Raw genomic sequence first — 18,971 nt, forward strand, 5'->3', positions numbered from 1 at the left:
TGAACCCCTGAAACTGAACAAAGTCTTCTGTGTTCATTTTCATTCCAGGAATCAGGGAATGGAGTTTCAAAGAGATGCTTTCTAAATTATAAGCAAATCAATTGCGATACCAGGCCTTGCAAGATAATCGCATTCAATGCAAAATTTCCTGGAATCTGCAGATAAAAGTGAGATTGACTTTACCCATTATGATGCATATTTACATCTGCAGTAATCTATGTATATGCACGCATTTGCTTATGTTTATGTGACCTATATAGCAGTGCAGGTGCACGTCTGCACTTTCATGGCACCTTCATGGCAGCATGTAAGCTGTAGGCTATAATGCACTTTAAATAGACTGTAAGTAAGCTTTGTGATAGAGCGTATTAGCCGTGACAGTTCATCCAAGAGATTCAAGTACTTACAGTATAAACTACTGTTTTTATACACCGTCTATATATATAAATATGTAGGCAAATGTGCATCTTTGCTTTACATTCTGCATATTGCATTTGTAAAAGATGTCACAGTCCCCAAGTTTCCTCTCCATAATCCATGTAGGCTTGTGGGCAAAGTAACACAATCTGCTTAGTGCAATTTTTGCATCTCAGCTCCAACACACATGTGAAACCTCATGTCAGCAGCGTCCAGTGCAGGATTTAAGGCCTGACATGGATGTAAAGGGGCTTTAACAGCTTGATTGGAGGCGTCGGGATAGGCTTCTTGTTAGATTGTCTGTGCGGGTTAGAAGAAGAAGAAAAAACACAGGCATATACAGCACAGAGTGTCCACCATACAGCAGTCTGTCTGACCTGCCCAAGGAGGACAATCCACGTAATCACCACCCACAGGACAGATACCAAAGTGGTGTGAATTCTGGGTAGTTTTGGCACTTAAGTCACCCAGAGAGCAACAAGTCAGTGAGTCTTTCATGTGTCAGGTAGTCATCTAACAAGAAGGCAGCACCAGTAAACTCTCCATTCAGTCCTTCTTCTCCATGTGTCTTTGAAGCTGCAGGGTCTTTATTAATTAACCCCCAACTGCCTGGTCAGAGGGCATGAAGTGGCGGCGTCCTCAGGGGTCGCGACTCAAGACCACAGGCTTTTATTTGAGCCAGATGTTGGGAGACAAGCATCTCCTCTGCATTCTCTCTCTTCGCCGATACTCCTCTGGATCCCTTTCTGCCTCCTCCATCCATCCATCCCTCCATCTCCCCCCTTCCCGCTCGTTTGGCCCACTGCCCTTTTCCGCTTCGCTCAGGGGAAACAGCGCCGTGTGTGTGTTGCCTGGCAGCATGCCCGCTCTCATCGTCTTTTCTTCTCATTTTTTTTACCTTATCCTCCCCTCATCTCTCTCTCTCTCTCCACTTCTACCTCCCTTTGTCACTCTCTCCACCTGCTTCTAATCACTCCCCCTCCATCTCTTTCACTCCCTGCCTCCATTCATACTTCGTCTTCCTCCCCTCCCTCCCCTTCGCGTCTCTTCCTCGGCTGGGCTCAGGAGCAGTGAACAGGTGTTGTCTCCTTTTGATTTGGGTGCGTTCGGATTAATGCTGTCAGCTCAGCTGTTAAAACAACTGCCACCGCCAGATGCCAGTCAGTTTGGGGCTGGAGTTGTCACCTACACACAAACTCACACGTACACACACACATATTCAAACATCCAAACATACGCAGATGCAAGGCGTGCACAAACACACACACACACACTCACACGCATGGGATGGCGTGTGCACGTACACAAACACCAACACTTGGCCTCTTGGCTCATTGTAATACTGACAAAGCAAATCAGCTGCTGTATGCCAGTCTTGTCTATAACCCAGGTGTGTGCTTCTGCAGCCTCTCCAAAACATCGCAGTCAGTGGCTATAAAAGTCACCGACTGTATGCTGCAGTGATCATTAATGCACTGTCAAGGTTGCTAAAGACTTACTCACACAGCCAGGTTCTGTTATTTCAGTAGCAGAGATATCAATACTTTTAGATTCAAGGAGCTATTTTTGGAGATTTTAATTAGTTAAGGGGTCAATTTACCACACACTCCACCTGTGTTGTCTTCTGCGGCTCTTCATGAGCTTTCTAAAGTCAAAGAAAATAACCCCGAAGATGTTGCCTGGGTTAACGTAAGCCGGGTTTTGGGGCTGTCAAATATTTGACAGAAAATCATAAAGTGGGAGCACAAAGTTCAAAAGACTGAGGATATTTAACAGGCAGTTATGACTCTCAAAATGAAATTATCCCAGGCACTACTACTAGAGACTCCATTTAGCTGTTTTTGAGTTTTTAAATTCATACAATGTTTACTTATTAGGGCATATTCATTCAGTTTTTTAAGGGGGCTTCTTGTAAAATAACCCTTGTGTAAATCACTTTTCACTCTCCAGGACCAAAGTTAATTGAGAACACCAATTTTGTCAAGTTTTATGCTTTTTGCCAATCAAACCTTTAAGGGGCATGCTGTAAAATTTCAGCACCACACTTCTGGCGAAAATCGAATTGTTGTTTTTTTTAACTTTGCTAATCTGTCCACATGGTGTTTTTATATGCAGTGTACCTATGAAAGTCTCAGAAACACAGATTCTAACTCCTAGGTTTTATACACAACAAACCTAAGGAACAAATCCTGTTAGTCTGCAGGATGGGGCATTCATTATCATTTTTATTACTCTGATATTAGAACATGCTATTGTGTTGCATAGAGTAGTTTTATATTGCTTTAGCAGAATTGAATAGAGGTAAATCACAGGCATTTTAGGGCAAGAATGGGTTAGTTTCCTGGTAGCAGCTTTTAAATATGCAACTTCAATACACACAGATGAGTTTTTAAGAGTTAAATCAACACCCAGAGAAAAATTTAAGCCACAAAATAAACAATTTTATGTCAATTTGTGTATTAAGTAGAGCCTTACCGAATCCAAATAATTCACACATTTTTTTGTAGATTAGCTGCAGTACCTTGTTATGCCATTTACTGTTACTGTGCAACACTGTAGTGAGCAGAGGAAATGGGCAGTTTCATGTTGGCATCGTGGGGGTTTTAGCTAGTAAAGGGGTACAATGACAAAGAGTTATGTGTCGCTTAATGACCTCTGACCAGCACAAATTTGTTAAATCAAACCTGGAACAACCAGGATAGCATTCCTATGTCCCTGTGGTATATGTTGACAGTTGCTTTTTCTGCCCATATCATGTTCCAGTGCTTTAAAATAATTGTATATTAGCACAGACAAAATGTCCAATGTACTGGATTTTGGAAAAAAAAAACAACTAATTATTTTTCAATCAACAGACATTCAGAAAAGATCAGGCTTAGGTTTGTGCCAATATTGATAACTTAGAGCTTGCCTTCATTAGGTTTTATCTCAATCTTGGAGTCGTAATTGGGACTTCTCTATGCACTGGCTCAGTTGCGATAGTGCTGAGAGTATTGTAAGGTTTGTTGGAGCTATTTCTAAATGATCTCAAGCATGTTCCATCTTCTACATCATGTTTAGGAAAAATAAAGTTCTCAAAAAAGCACATATTGGAGGACAAATGCACCTACACTAATATATATGTTATAGGTCACTATCAGCCAATAATAACCAATAAATCACTCAGGAGCATAAAATCACTGAATTTGGTTTGTTTTGGCTTGGACTTTAACTCTGTTTTGCCAAACTCTCCTCACCTAGCTCGCACTCACTTGTTCCTTTCTTTTCTCCAAATCATCCATCCTGCGGCGTCTGTAGCATCCTGTCAGGAGTGGCTTCATTTTTAAGGTGTTACCGCAAAAAACTTTCGCCTTGTGCATCTCAGATCTGTGTGTGTGTGTGTTTGGTGTCTGCATGCGTCATCATTTTCTTTGGCACCGGCCCTCCTCCCTCCTCCTACGCTCACAGCCCTTTTTTCCGCCTGACAGTTGCTTAAATTTAGAATGTGGATCCTTGTTCGCCGAAAAATTTGTGAGTAAAATGATGATTAACTATGAATATCAATGATCAGTGGCGGATAAGTGGTGTGTAACGGCGCTATTTAAGGCTCCTTTAGATGTGAGTTTCCAGCCTTCTCCGTCAGATGGTGGGTAAGTGGGCTTCGCAGCGATGATGCTTTTATATGCACAAATGCAAAAATGTGAGGGGGAAATGTGGATTGTTTTTCGTCTACCTTTATCTGCCTCCTGTCGCTCCTCCTTTCAAATTAAACCCACGTTTGTTTGCACACTACACGAGTCTTGTGATGGCCCAAACTCAGACACTGGACACTTGTTTCTTGAGGTCATGCCGGTGCGTCTGACACACTCTTACGCCCAAAAAGGCACACACCCAACTCTTAACATTGAGCTCTCTATGTGCCTCCCAACCCCGCCGCCGTATCACTTTACGCTCTGAAAACACAAGCGAACGCTCGGATTTGTAGCCCCTTTGTAACCCACGAGCTGAACCCTATTTTTTGCCCCAGTTTTTACCCGCGGATCACGCCCTCCTCGTCCAGTTTCTTCGGTTTGTTGAATTACACTAACGACGTTATTTCCAAGGTTATGATACCCCCGTTGTAGTCTCCAGTCGCCGCTGAGCCAAATGTTGTTAAGACAATTAGCCCACTCAAAGAGTCATGGGTGTCTTGTCGGAGGAGGAAGAGGAGGAGGCAGGGGGGGTCAAACACAGACAGGAATGTTCAGGAAGAAAATAAGTGCTGACACAAGGAGCTGTGTCTAAAAAATAGGGATATTTATAACTGAAGTTGATGCAAACATCCCCAAATTGATGTAATTATCTTGTTCTCGTAAAGATTTGAAAGACCACGATAGCATAGATTTGATGAAATAAAAAACTGATTTGATAAACATTCTAAACATTTATTAGTTGCTCAGATTATTAAATGTGTCCACTGTAAAGCTTAATCATTGCTTTGGTAGATGCCAGTCATGGTTAAGCTGCGAACATACAGAAACTGAATGAGCAGTTTTGAGTGGATTTAAGCTCCAGCTGGCTCTCTGCAAGACAGTTACAGCAGGGATGCTAACACGGTTTTTGGAAATAAAAAAAAGCCAAATTCAAATCAGGGGTGTTGCCCAGTGCACTTAGCAAATCACAAATCATCACATTAGTGTAATAATGAATAAAAATCCAGGTAAATAAACAGACAAATCTAGAACAGCCAAACTCAAAGCTGTCCACACTTTCACTTCTTTATGCTAAAAACACAAGGGAGACGACTAACAATTGTTTGTTTTATCTGCCAGAAAATGACCTAAAAAAATGAATCAGTGTTTCTAATAGACCTATATGACACATACAACCCAAACATAATCATTTTCTGACATAGAGAAATTTTTAAAAAAATGCTAAAAAAAAAAAAAAAAAAAGTTATTTAAAGCTGGTATTGGAAAATGTTGTCTTGTTTTTCTACATTTTCTTATTCTTTCTACTGAAAAAGATAAATTGTCAATACAATGTTGTGATTGATTTCACCTGCTGAACCCTAAAACTCGCCAACATGTTGTCTTTAAAAATCTGCCAAAATAATACTCTTTATCAAAGGCAAAAATTGTACAAACTAAAAAAAAACCTTGGTTTTTCAACTTTCTGACAGCTCTCAAACTACTCATCTATGACGTGAGACTCCCTCTGAAAAATGTATGAAAAATACACTTAAAACCGCAATATTTCATCACTTTATTCTTTGTCTCATAATGAAAAAATCTCCAAAAATGAATTGTTTGCACTCAAAAAATGTGTCTCCTCTCGGAAAAACTAAGTTATTTTTGACTCCACTTTGACCAACAGTTGCATAACAAAAACTCTGCGACTTTGAGGCTGAACTGCCAGAGGTGCAGAGCAGATAGAAAGCAAGAAAAATAACAACGTAGGCAATAAAATATTAATAATATGCAGACTTCCCTTTTTTTATATACATATTGGCGACACATGTGGTTATGTTGAATACTTTTTTTAAATAAGTAATCAAAGAACTCCAACTTTGATTTTAATTTTTTTCATGATGTATGTCATAACTGTGTTATTCTGAAATTTTTGAGTTTTATCCCATGGTTGTTCAGCCCACTGTGGTAAAAATGAGGACTAAAAAACGCCAGAACCTGCTTGGAGTTAAAAGGGTTAATTGTTGCAGCTCTAAAGACAACTTCCTCCCAGATATAATTCCCAAAATGCAACTCAATAGCGCCTTTCATTAGAAAGTTGTAAGTCTCAAGGCGGGATAACCTGACGCCATGACTACGACATCCTCGGGGTTACTGATTTCAGCTCCTCTGTTTTTGCAGCACTCCTCACGACAAGTAAAATGTGTGAAATTGCTGAAGAGCCACGAGTGTCTCTCCAGCAAATTTTTGCTTTTATTCAATCAAAATGCTCGTAGAAGCAGCAGCAGTCCGACTTCCCGCCAGCTGGACTTTCGCTGCATGTTGTTTCCCGTTTTTTTTTTTTTTTTTTTTTTACCCCTTTGTGTCTATTTTTCAGAAAAAGGAAAAAAAATGGACAAAAAATTCAGCTTTTTCACTCACTCTGTTAATTTCTGTGAGTTCTGCTTTGCCACAGATGGCTAAGTGATCTAAACGCGACCCAACCCGCAGCATCTTATTGACGAGGCATCGACAAACTTTTCTCGTCGCCTAAATAAAAAAAAAGCTATGTAATGTTGCCAGGAAAACTTGGGAAAAGGAAAAGATTTACAGAGAGAGACGTTGACGTGAGCGAATAATTGGAACACAGTGACTCGTAAGGCTCAGGTCAGGCCCACAAAACACTCAAAAACACACACACACTCGCATACAAACACAAAACACACACATGCTAGTCAGCAGAGCATTCCAGTGCTGTTTGGTGCTGTTGTTGCCATTGGTCTAATGGTTCTCACATGTCTGTCGCCCCTATCTTTGAGCAGCACACTGGACAATGTGAGCTATTCTTAAGACTTTTACAACATACTCTGTCTCAGGCCCGATCGACGCACAGATGGAACAAACATTCACACATAGAGAAGAAAAGACAAAAAAGAGACAGAGACGGATATCGAGACTCAAACAGACACATAAACAGAGGGAGAAGTGTGTGTTGCGCGTCTGTTTGCGCTTGTCAACAGTGTTCGCGTTAACTGGAATAGGCGGGTCCCGCCTCCGCCGTCCGGCAAAGCAAAGCCACTCTAATGCCAAGCCAACTGTCAATCAAGCAGCCGACACACGGCCAAGACTATGATAGCATCAGAAATAACAGTCTTCACCCATCAGTCTCACATGCACGAGCGGGGAGGAGGTTAAAGTCGCAGCTCGGCGCCGTTTGAATAGGCTTCCAACATGCAAAACAGCATTAGTGTGTCAGGAGAGTCTTACTGCTCTGTCTGTCTCTCTGTCATCGCTTTGACAGGCAGACGAAAAATGTCATGACTCGAAAACGCTGCTGCTGCTGCTGTGTGTTTGTGCATCTGTGCTCCTCCGTCTAGTTAATGCGTGGGTCCATTCCCCCCTTTTCTCTACACACGGCAGGCCCGATACACAATGTCTTCTTTTGTTGTCACGTTAAAGTGATGCAATAAAGCTGTGCAGTGACAAGGACGGCCCGGGGGCTGCTGTGGTGACAGAGACGTCGAGTGTGCACGAGAGTGTGTGTGTGTGTGTGCGTGTGTGTGTGGATTGGAGACAAGAGCACTGAAGAGGGGTTATTGCCACGAGACAGATTGCAAGTGTCATTTTCCATTACAGCAGCCTGAGCCACTGTGTACAGCACACATAAAAACACACACACACACACACACACACACACACACACACACACACACACACACACACACACACACACACACACACACACACACACACACACACACACACACACACACACACCGGTACACATGCCTTGGCCCACTTTAACAGGATGCTTTTGACAGGGAGCGATGTGCGTGCATTAAAGGAGTGCTGGCCCCCGACTTTTTAACCCTCTATTCGCCCTCACGCCAGGCTGACAGAGCAGACTTTCCAGAGGTTTCATTTATTTTTTCCTGAATTTGCCATCAGTTGAGCCACATGTCAGCAATGCGAGTCTGATTTTTGCATTTCATGAGTTCCATAAATTGCATTTTCAAGGAACTAAACTGCTGCCGAAAACCTAATTTCAGTGGCTTACATCGAAAGATTACACTCTGGGCTTTATGAACTTACTGAATCATTTCTAAAGTCACTGATGCTCGGCTGAGAACGTGCAAGAAAAAAAAGGGAAAATAGAGTGTTTTCACCTGACACAATAAGTCTTTTTGAATACACCTCGACCTGTTGTTGCTTGTAAAGCTGCTGATCTAATTGGTTGATCTACAGGTCATTGATATAAAGCAGCTTTTTTTTTTTAGAAAATAAATAAATTTAAGAGTCTGAACACCTCATTTTGGTGATTTGATGGTTTATTTTCCTCAGATCTTAGAAGTTGTTGGAGAATTTTAAAAAGTCACTGATGCTCAGCTGAAAAACTACAACAAATCAAATGTGTCCACCTTACAAGGCAGTTTTTAGAAGCATTCTCAGTGAATAAACTTGGTTTTAAAAACAGTGTGACCTATGTGAAGCTGCTGATCTGATTGGTTGATCGCCAGGTCATTGCTATAAAACATGGCTTAGTTGGGCAGATCTCGAACTTATTAGATCATTTGAAAAGTTACTGATGTTCAGCTGAAAATTTACGAGAAAATAACGAGATTTTCTTTGAAATCAGATGATTTCCTCTGACACGGTGTGTTCCTCAGTGAATAGACTTAGTGTTGATACAGTGCAACTTATTGTTGCAGTAACATGAGTCCGATTTTTCCATTTTAGCTGTCTACAAATCACATTTTTAAGTTAGGAAATTGTTCTCAGCCTCATTTAAGTGGTTTAGTTGAAAGATTAATTGCTGGGAATATGAAAACATCTCACAATATATTAGTTCATTTCAAAAAAGATTCATGTTCAGCTAAAAAAAGAGAGATTTTCTTTTAAATCAGAAGATACGGTGTTTTCACATGATACGACATACTTGCTAAAGCAGATATTCAAAGGCTCCTCTGTGAATAAACTTAGTCTTGAATAGAGCATGACTTATAGTTGAAGCGATATGAGTCAGATTTTCTCTTTCAGGAGTCTGTAAATCACATTTACACATAAATAAGTTGCTGAAAATCTAATTTTAGTGACTTACATGATGTTTTAGCATAAAGATTACATAATGAGAGAATCTCAGAACTTATTGGATCACTTCAGAACTTACTAAAAATATACAAGAAAACGGGAGATGTGCTGTTTTTACCTAACACGATACACTTGCTGGAGCATCCTCAGCGAGTCCACTTGGTTTTAAACACACCCTAGTGACCTATTGTTGCACGTGAGGCTCTATTATCTATTCAAAAGTCTCTCATGAGGCTCTGTTTGTTAACCAGGCAATTAGCAGGCAGTATTTGGTGGTTATCAGTACCACAGTTGACACTTGGTCTCTTCAGCTGGTAAAGTATGAGGCAGTAAAATGAAAATGGGATCTGTGTCGGGTCCCATAGCTTGTCCCTAATAAGGTGCGGTGGCAGCGGCTATCAGGGCCTCGGAGCTGAATTAGTCCACAGCGGATTCAAATGTCTAGATGCTATCAAACACCATTTAATGATAATGGAGGTCACAGAGGCAATTGGGAAAACGCTGCGCAAGTGTGTGTGTGAAAGGAGCGTTTTTTTCTTTTTCTGTCTCCACGCAAAAAAAAAAGAGAGAAAACAACACAGCATTAAGATAGCATCGCTAATTTCAACCAGCCTCGGCACACAAACAACATGCGAGAGGAAGAGGAAGAGGGGGGAGGAAAGAAGGAAGAAAAAAACTGACACAAAACGAAACAACAAGGAAAGTTTTTCTGCGACTTTCTCGAATGTCGCTCCAGATTTTGCCCTTCATCGTTCTTTCACAATGTCGCGCCCTCTCCGCTGCTATTTCTGACTGCCAGTGTGTGGATCTGGCTCGCTGAGATTTCATGCCAGTGTAAAAATTGGCTGAGGGTTTGGTTCAAATCAAATTGGACATAAGCACCCACAACACCATCTGTTAGGGAAAGGCAGTGGAGTGAAGGGCAGAACTCTGTATTCAGATAAATGGATTTTCAATTTATTAAATTGTTGACTGACACCCTTGTAAATTTTCTCTTTATGTGCCGCGGCCTATTCTTAGAAACGGCACATTTAATGGAAACATGTTGCTATACATCCCTACAAGCTCTAATATTAGAACCAAAGCTCCCGTTGCATCTGTTGTTTGGATTTTTCCGCACCAGAGAGGGAATTTGTCGTTTATTTCCCCCCAAAAACTTTAAAATTAAACCCTCTGTTAGGTGTTTTTTTGGCACGCCGCTTACCGTTTAACAGGTGTCGCCCTGAAATGTGTTTAGAGGCGACAATCTTGTGATTTTTGCAGCACTTCAGGGGGAGAACCATATGTCCCCCGTCGCCTCACCCTCGAAAACTTACAGCGCAAGGTGAATAATAACTCTCAGAAGTTGATGTCGCACACACGCCAGATACTTTGAGTGTGCACATGAGTGTATACGTGTCCCCGCGGCCCTCCTCATGGTCCGAGTGCTTATTAATAACTAAAGTTGGAGCAGCTTCTGAATGAAGAAGTCGCTGTGGACGCCGAGACCGACCGGGGAACCGGAGCTCTACAAACACATTCTGTCTCTTTTTCTTGCTGCGATCCTCTGCTTCAGTGGGAGACAGGGAGCACCGGGAGGGGGGTTAGAAAGTAAGGAGGAGGATGGAGGATGGAGGAGGAGGAGGAGGAGAGGGATTTTAGTGTTTACACAGAGGCCCGGCCACCGCGGCAACTGTTGCCAAGCGCCGTTCTCCCCAACAACAAGCCAGTAATTGGTACTTTTAGCAGCTAACCTTGCGGAGGTGGTGGTGCGAGGTGGGCTTGGACAAAAAGCTTTTTGATACATCTCCCTCTCTATCTCTGTCTCCTCTCTCAAGCCGCCGTATAGTGCCCCTGTTTCTTTTTTTTTTTTTTTTTATGACAAGAGACTGCCCATAATCTTGGCACAGGCCCTCGTCGCTTTTGGAACGATTGGACTGTCTTTAGAAGGAATCGATGAAAATGTGTCCAGACACATGGCCCAGCTCAACCAGACATGAATTGATCATCAAAATATCAACATCATCATTTCGTAATGGAGTGTGTTGGCGCCGCCGGTGCGAGGGGAATAGCCAGGCTGTAAAGCAAAAGCTGCAGTATCAAGAGGGTGTAAATAAGTGAGGAGTTGTCTTCCAAATTCTGCCTTTTCTGAAGTTTCTTTCAACGTCTCCATAATGTAGAAGATCCAGTCTGTTAAAGTTGTAACATTTACAACACAAAAGGCTTCATATATTTAAATAGTAACACTGCTTTTTACCATTTTTGCCTTTTTTTCTCTCTAAATGAGACATTTGGTTAGTTTTATCAGTCTGAACCCTAAGTAGTTTCTGGGCGTTTTTTGCTCCACATTTTTACTCAGTCCTCCACCTCTATGGATACAGAACAAGCATAACTAGAAGAAGAAAGAACTCTTAAATGCAAAGAAGAGCGAAAGTGGATTTTCTTTGATTTTACAAAAACTATAAAAACCTGCAATCAACATGTACAAAATTTTTGATGTCCACAGGTGTAAACAACACTGTAAAAAATAAGAAATAAGAAAAATAGTGGCTCTACATACTGCATGTTTTTTACTATTTACGTTTTTGATTTGTTTCCATACTTCTCTTCTATCTGCAAACACAGCATGCAGTTCAATCAAAAAGTCTGTGAATTTTTGCCATGTGACTGTTGGACACAGCTGAGTCACTGATGGTTTTCCAGTTTCATAAAAGAACACAGAATGTTTTGTTTTTTACAGAATCTTACGACAGCAAATTGTTTATTTTTTGCGATTTTTAAAAATGAGACAATTACAGTAAAGTAATTTTAATCAAACACCTTGATTTGGAGCTTTGATTTGATTATTTTCCAGTACAGACTGTCAGAAAACCTCATATTCCACTTTTTCTCTGTTTTCTAGCTGATAAATATCACAATTGTGGTGATTTTTTTAAAAGATAACGGACCTTTCAAACTCAGGTTTTGGGGTTTAGAGAGTTAAAATACAGAAAGTATTCACTGCAGCACTGAATCTTGCTGTTTTTTGTGAAACATTCAGACAGGTCATTTTTATAACACGCTTTAGCCCAGCTTGAGGCTATCTTAAGTTCTTTTAGTCTTTGTGCAGGTGTGTTTTCGTGCAGAGCCATCCTCAAAGTGGCACCAATATGTCTCTAATTCTCTCGCAGTGCACAACCCAGACTACGAGGTAAAAGCCTGACTTTATGTAACCCAGTTGTCTTGAAACACGACAAGATTTTAACTGTTGTCAGAAACCAATTAAGGCTGTAGATTTAAAAAATAAGTGATTTGGATCTGTTATGCTTCGACTTCAATTCAGTTTAGATAACCTTGTTTAGGTGTCTACATGACTGTTGCAGTGATTTACCTCAGTGTGGTTACAGTCTAATCTTTAGATCACATGTGAGCGTTCTCTTCATCGCCGCCACCAGCAACAAATGTTCTTTTTTTTCTGTAACTTTTTCTCCTCTCCTCGCTGTGTTTTCTCCTTCCTGCCATCTCAATACTGCAGTGTTCAGGGGTGGCAGTCTTAGACAAACTCCACCAGTGCTTGTATAATTGCTTATTCAATGCTGACCCCTGCTCGGTTTTTTTTTTTTTTGGGGGGGAGGAGGAGAATGAAGAAGTAAAGGAGGATGGAGGAGGAAGAGGAGGGGGAGTAGCTGGAGCCTCCCAGTGGCTGCCAAGGCCCAAGTCAATGTGGAGCCTGTTTTTTCGGGGATATAAGCGCCGGCCACGGGTCCCAAGCCAGGGCCCTTTCCTGTGGGGCCCTCCTCCTCCTCGTCTTGGTTCTCCTCCTTCATCCTCCACCCTCCTCTTCGAGCCCGGCTGGGCCTGGCGCTGGCACAGAGGACCCTTTGTTGTGCACCCGAGGGCTCTCTGTCTCCCTTTTCCTCCTCTCTCTCTCCCTCTCTCTCTCCTTCTCTTTCCACCCTCCTCCCTTTTCCTTCTAAAGGTCTCCAGTCTTCACAAATATGAGATAATAGGAAAAATAGAGCTGGCTGCTTGTGGTGACTCAGGGCAAAACGTCTGAGTGAAAAATAGAAAGTGAGTGAGGAGAGAGGGGACGGCATTGTTTGTGAGGTTGCGAGCTGGACTGAGGTTGAGTCTCCTCCCATCTCTTTCCCTTTTCTCTCCTTCTCTCTCCAGCAGCTTCTGAACCAAAAAAGCTTACTGTGGATCCAAAAGCCGGATGGGGTTCTCGCTGTATAACACACACACACACGCACTCGTGCACACACTGGTTCCCTCTCGGCAGGTGGACGGGGTTGTTTTGGCTCGGCTTGCGGGGCAGCAGCTTGACTCCGTTTGAGCCAATGAGCCAAAATAATAGCCGACGATTCCAGAGTTATTGTCAGCGTTTTTCCCCCCCTCCGCTTTTTTCTTCTTCTTTTTTTTCCCAGAATCCCTCTCTCTCTTTCTCTCTTGGCCGTGCGGGTTTCCGAATCAGAACCTCGGATGAATTTGTGTGCGCTTATGCATGAAAATATAACAGCGGGGTTTGCGGTCGGTCGAAACATGGTTTTTAAAACTGCTAATCCTCTCTGATCAATCCGAGGGCCAGAATATCCCAAAGATGCCAAATTTGAGGAAATGTGGAGAGAGTTTTTGATATTTTATTGAGTGTAAACATCATACAGCTTTAATAAGGAGCTGGAACAAGCTAATACAGAATATATATGTGTTATCTTCAGACAGCGAGGATTTTTTAACATCATTAATGCTAATAGAAAGGGTTAAGCTGCCTTTTTCTTGGGTAGTTTTTTCTTCTGTTGCATTTTTACTCACTGTGGGCTCATTTTTTACTGCAATATCTAGTGCATTTTCCAAGTTCTCATAGGTGTTATAAACAATGGTGGGAAATATAGTGACTTTACACACTGTAATCTGTAATTCAGCTGAAAAGTTCCTGAATTTTTGTTATGTGACTGTTGGTAATAACAGAATCACTATTGGTGTCACGATTTTGCAGAGATGTGTAGAAGTTTTTCTTTTTTACCAAATTTTCTTAGTGCAAAGAGTGTATTTTTGGTCAATTTTGGTGTTATTTTATCATTTTAATTTGTTCTCCTACTTTTCTTCTGTCTGAGTAGACACAGCCTGCAGTTCAGCCAAGTTCATGTCAAAACTTCCTAAATTATTGTATTGCCGCTGTCAGTCGCAGCTGAGCCACTCACGGCTTCATGATTTTGAAGAGAAGTACAGAAGTTTTTGGTTTTTTTGGAATCTCTTTAGTGCAAATTGTGTATTTTTGACCATTTTTTAAATGAGACACATAGAAAAAGGTGATTTTAATGAAAAATCATGCTTTTAAGCTTAGATTGAGTGAGTGATTAGTTCAAGGACCATCTAAAAGCTGAAAATCCAGTGACTCATCCTGTTTTTACACTTTCTAGCTCCAATAAATGGTATAATTTTGGCAGTTTTTTAAAAGAATAACATGCTTTTCAAACCTTCTAGCAGGTTTTTGGGGTTTAGGGGGTTAAATTATTAGCATGAGCACAGACATATTTACGTAAACTTCCGTTTTTCTGTTTTGTTTTGTGCAAATTTCTCTCACCCCTGCTTTTTTTGGTCAAAACTAGGCGGGTGACCTCCTTCGCCCTCATCTCTGCAACACCCCACCCTGCAAACATGCGGCCCACACCCCTGCGTGGGCATCAAACTCCACCCGCTTACCTCACTACGACTCTCAACACACACTCTTCTCGCGTACGTCACTCAAAAACAGGGAGTAACGTCTCTGATTTTCATGGAAAGTGTTGTGCTGTCCTCCTTTATTATGTGATTTTTGGCCTTAATTATCGCTAGTGGACGCTCGCCATGTTTCCATACAGCTGTCTGGTGAAATTTTGTTTTCACAAATACATGTGAAATATTGCAGAACACAAAATCAGGTGTGTTTCTGTTGTGGGATGGAATAAATCCTGGGAGGGCGGAAAAGAGTCCTTCAAGAATTGATTGATTTGCACCGGACAATTTGTTATTGTTGCCGAGCGTCAGGATCTGTCGGCCGTATTTCATTATATTCTTTAAAAAAAAGGATGAAATGCACTCAGAAGTTGCCAGGATTCTGCTTCACAATGATGAGAAGCTGATGCACGAGGGAGGCAGCTTCAGGACGTCCAAACGTACCTTTTAACCCACTTTGTGCTTGTGTTGGCGACCTCTAGGTGACAGAGGAGGTTTATTCTCATAGCATTCACATCAATCAGCATCTTCTCCTCTCTTTTCTCCCCTCTCTTGCTCTCCTCCTGCCCATTTCCTCCCATTTTTTGCCATCCGCCGCACAATGAAAGAGCCTCTTGGCTTTTTATTAATAGTTAAAGTGGCCCCGGCCTGTCACTGGGGACAATGGCTGCAGCCCCTGTTAATAAATAAAAATAATAACTAGGAGATGGGAGACAGGAGAGGGAGAAAAGAGAACAGGCGACACACTGCCATTTGTTGTTCCCTCTCACTTGTCAAAGCTCTTTGGCTTAAAAGCCTCTGTCATTGTTGAGGGGAGAGAGGAGGAGGGGGAGGAGAGTGAGAGACAGGGAGAGAGAGGAAGGGAGTGCCAGGGGCTAATAGCACCTGTTGGGGTGATGGTGAGACAGCTGTCATGAGGGGGGAAAAAAACACAGGAGTCCTTCTTCTTCTTCTACTGTTTTCTTGCAGGAAGATTCCCCTCCTTCTCCCTTCATCTTCATTGTCTAACTCCTACTGGTGGCTAAGAAGTAGCTGAAAATGTGAGGACAGTAGGAACATAGAAGCGTCAAGTTCAACACTGACTTGTGTGTGAGTGTGCATGAAGGCTCTCGGACCTGATTCAGGCCTCGAGGGGAAGCTGGAGGTGCACCAACAGAAAAAAAATAATAAACTGAGGTACAGTATGTAGGACATGCTGCTGGTGTGAATATGTGAAGCTTAAATCCTGCAAAACCTCCAGGTGGCTTCTCAGCGTCATGATGCAAAGCAAGAAAGCAAGAAAAAGAGAAGTTGCTGCTTTTTGTGTGTGTGTGTGCGTTTGGATGATGTGTGAAAGTGGCAGATAGGGAAGAAGGCATTAAGCCGGACATGTCTCTCCTCACTTAAGACTTAAGATTAAGACTTTTTTTCTTCCTAAATCACTCAAAAAATATAATCCGAGGGACAAACAAACTTTCCTCCCCCCCTCCCGCCTGCCGTCAGCAGTATACATATATGAGCTCATGTGTGTGTTTGCGTTGCGCTGATGGGGTTAATCTCCCTAAAAACCTCTTTTCCTTCGCAAAGGCCTCGCATCCCAAGTTGCAGATGGCTCCCGGTAAATAACTCTCTCTCCGCTCTCTCGCCTCCGCCCCCCCTCCTCCCCCCTTTTGTCTCATCACTTTCCTCCCTCCGTTTAGTCCATGTATGTGCGCACAGTTTGGATTGAGTCGCTCCATGTGTGCGCTCTCCTGTGTGACATTTCCATTCCCCCCACTGCTCGGTGTGCATGTGTGTGTTCGCGAGCGTAGTTAGGTTTGTAATTAGTGATTCGGCGAGTGTGTGTGTGCAGCGGTTTTGTGAATGTGTGTGTGCGTTGAAAACAAAGCGCTAGCTGATAATGTGTCCATTGTGGCGGGTGCATTAAGGCCCTCTTTGTCTCAGGGCCCACAGGGCTAATGATTCTCTAGCAGCAGGTGAGAGGGAAAAAGCCTCTCTCTTTCTGCCTCCCTCTCTCTCCTCCACTTGTCTCTCTCTTTATCTTGCCTCTCTCTCCCCCCTCCTCTTTTTCGCTCACTTGTTTTTGTTTTTCAGATTTCCTCTCCTTTTCGATTATCAGCGTCTCTCTCTTTTTCCGCCGTCCTCTCCCTCCATCGCCTCTCTCTCTCTCCTGCTGATGCGGCCATTAGGCTGAGCTGCCGCTGCCTTTATTACAGCAAATGGACTTTAAATGAGCTTTATTGTCATGTTGGCCAGCCGACTGAATCCCTCTCTCTCTCCTCTCCTCTCCTCTCCTTCCCCCCGTCCTCCCCCGTCACCCTCACCCTCCTCCTCCTCCCCCCAAACAGAGGCCCCCAGCATTGAGAGGCTGTTGTCAAAGGACTGGAAGGATAAACTTTTGGCCATGGGCTCAGGGCACATCGGAGAAATTAAAGGTACGGTACGGTTAAATGACGACTAAACTAATCTTAAGGGAACTTTTTAAAATGTAGCTAACTCTCTGATGCACCACAGAAATGAGAAAAGAGATTTAAAACATGTTCAATACCATCAATTTTAGTTTGAATACAGCTCAGAATGCCCCCTAATTTTGTGTGTAATCTGTCCTAACATATGCATAATACAATTTACATGGAAAAGAAGGGCATTTCTGAGTAGACTTTAACTTATAGTGAAAATAATAACATATGCCACGTCTAATAGCAACAGCAAAACCCAAGGAAAAGTGCCTTAGGTTTACCTTCTGAACCCTTTTCTACTTATTTTACTTGTGTTTTTACTTGCTGTGAGCTCATTTTTCACTGTAATATAAAGTCCTGCACCTCTATGGAAACAACGCAACCATGACTAGAAGTACAGGAAACTCAACCATACTTACGATGGCATAAATCATAAAAAAGATAAAGCAAAAGTTCAATTTCTTTGATTATTTATGGACAAAAAAACAACCTGAATGCCGCATGTAAAACAGTTTTAAGTGCCCACAGGTGTTACCAATGCTAGGGAAAAAAGGTCCCTCTATGCGCTGTAGAAATTTTGACTTTTCACATTATTATTTAGTTTCTATACCTGTCTCCTTGCTGCCTTGTGTAAACATTGCTTGCAGTTCAATCGAGTTCATCCAGAAATTCTCTGAATTTTTGCAGTGTGACTGTCGGGTTGGAGCTGAGTCACAAATAGTATCCTGGTTGCAACAGAGAGCACACAATTTCTTGTTTTTTATAGAATCTAATTAGTCCAAACATTCTATTTTTGGTGATTTTTTAATCGAGACGTAGAATAAAATGAATTCGATAAGCGATATTAAGCTTAGATTTGGTTAATTTTCTTCACCAAATGACACATAACACATGAGTAGGACTGTCACAATGTTAAAAAATCTGATTATTTGCTCTGTTTTATCAGTTTCTGGCTCTGATAAAAGTGTAATTTTACAGATTTTTGTAAAGGTAGCATGCATTTCAAACCCACTGGTCAGTTCTGGGGTTCAGAGAGTTAACTGAAATCAACCTAAACCAACTGAGTACATTTGAACTGAACATAAAGAAAGTGATCTGATATGCTCACTTCATCGTGCGCTTTTGGCCAAAAAGTCCAGCTCTGTGTCAATTTCAGTGTTAATTGCCCTTTTTATCCACACAAACCCCTTTAAACAGACTGAGCAGGACTGAAGAGAGGAAGTAACACAATAAAAAAAAGACTACGAGAGCTGCACTGTGAATATGCAGGAACAAGAATCAGAGAAAGAGAAAGTGAATGAAGGGAGAAAAAAAAGATGTGGGGGAAGCCGAGAGAGGTAGAGGAGACTATTATTCCCTGTAACTCCAGGGCAAAGCCGTCGTTCTCCTCCAGTAATTGAGCTTCATTAGGAAGCAAAGCAATATGTAATCAAAGAGCCTTGTGGAGCGGCGTGGCCATCGAGAGGGGGGCTCCATTGATCAAACCCCCTTTTTCCCAGCTCCCCGTCGTGCTGACATTTCTGTGTAGGGGCGTCCCGCTTGGCGCAACCACACACCAACAGCTGGGGAGCAATATATGTGTGCATACGAGTGTGCGGCGGCTTACGTAACAAACCACTGTGGTCGCAATTGGGGAGAAAAAAGCACCAGAAGCGTCGCTTTAACCGCATCAATGTGCAGATGTGTGTCAATTGTCAGCGCATCTCTAGGCTTTTTTTTTTTTTTTTTT

General features: G+C 42.1%; 1 protein-coding gene across 7 annotated transcripts in view; it reads left to right on the top strand.

Moving 5' to 3' along the window:
• The window catches only part of sox5 (SRY-box transcription factor 5), a 142,894-nt gene that overhangs the window by 63,101 nt on the left and 60,822 nt on the right, over positions 1–18,971 (top strand). For all 7 annotated transcript variants that reach the window (XM_051953450.1, XM_022217910.2, XM_022217934.2 and 4 more), the window contains one exon: positions 17,132–17,218. In XM_051953450.1, the coding sequence (XP_051809410.1) occupies positions 17,132–17,218 (87 nt within the window). The remainder of the gene's footprint in view (positions 1–17,131; positions 17,219–18,971) is intronic.

Source organism: Acanthochromis polyacanthus, chromosome 1 (genome assembly GCF_021347895.1).
Source record: "Acanthochromis polyacanthus isolate Apoly-LR-REF ecotype Palm Island chromosome 1, KAUST_Apoly_ChrSc, whole genome shotgun sequence".
NCBI lineage: Eukaryota > Metazoa > Chordata > Actinopteri > Pomacentridae > Acanthochromis > Acanthochromis polyacanthus.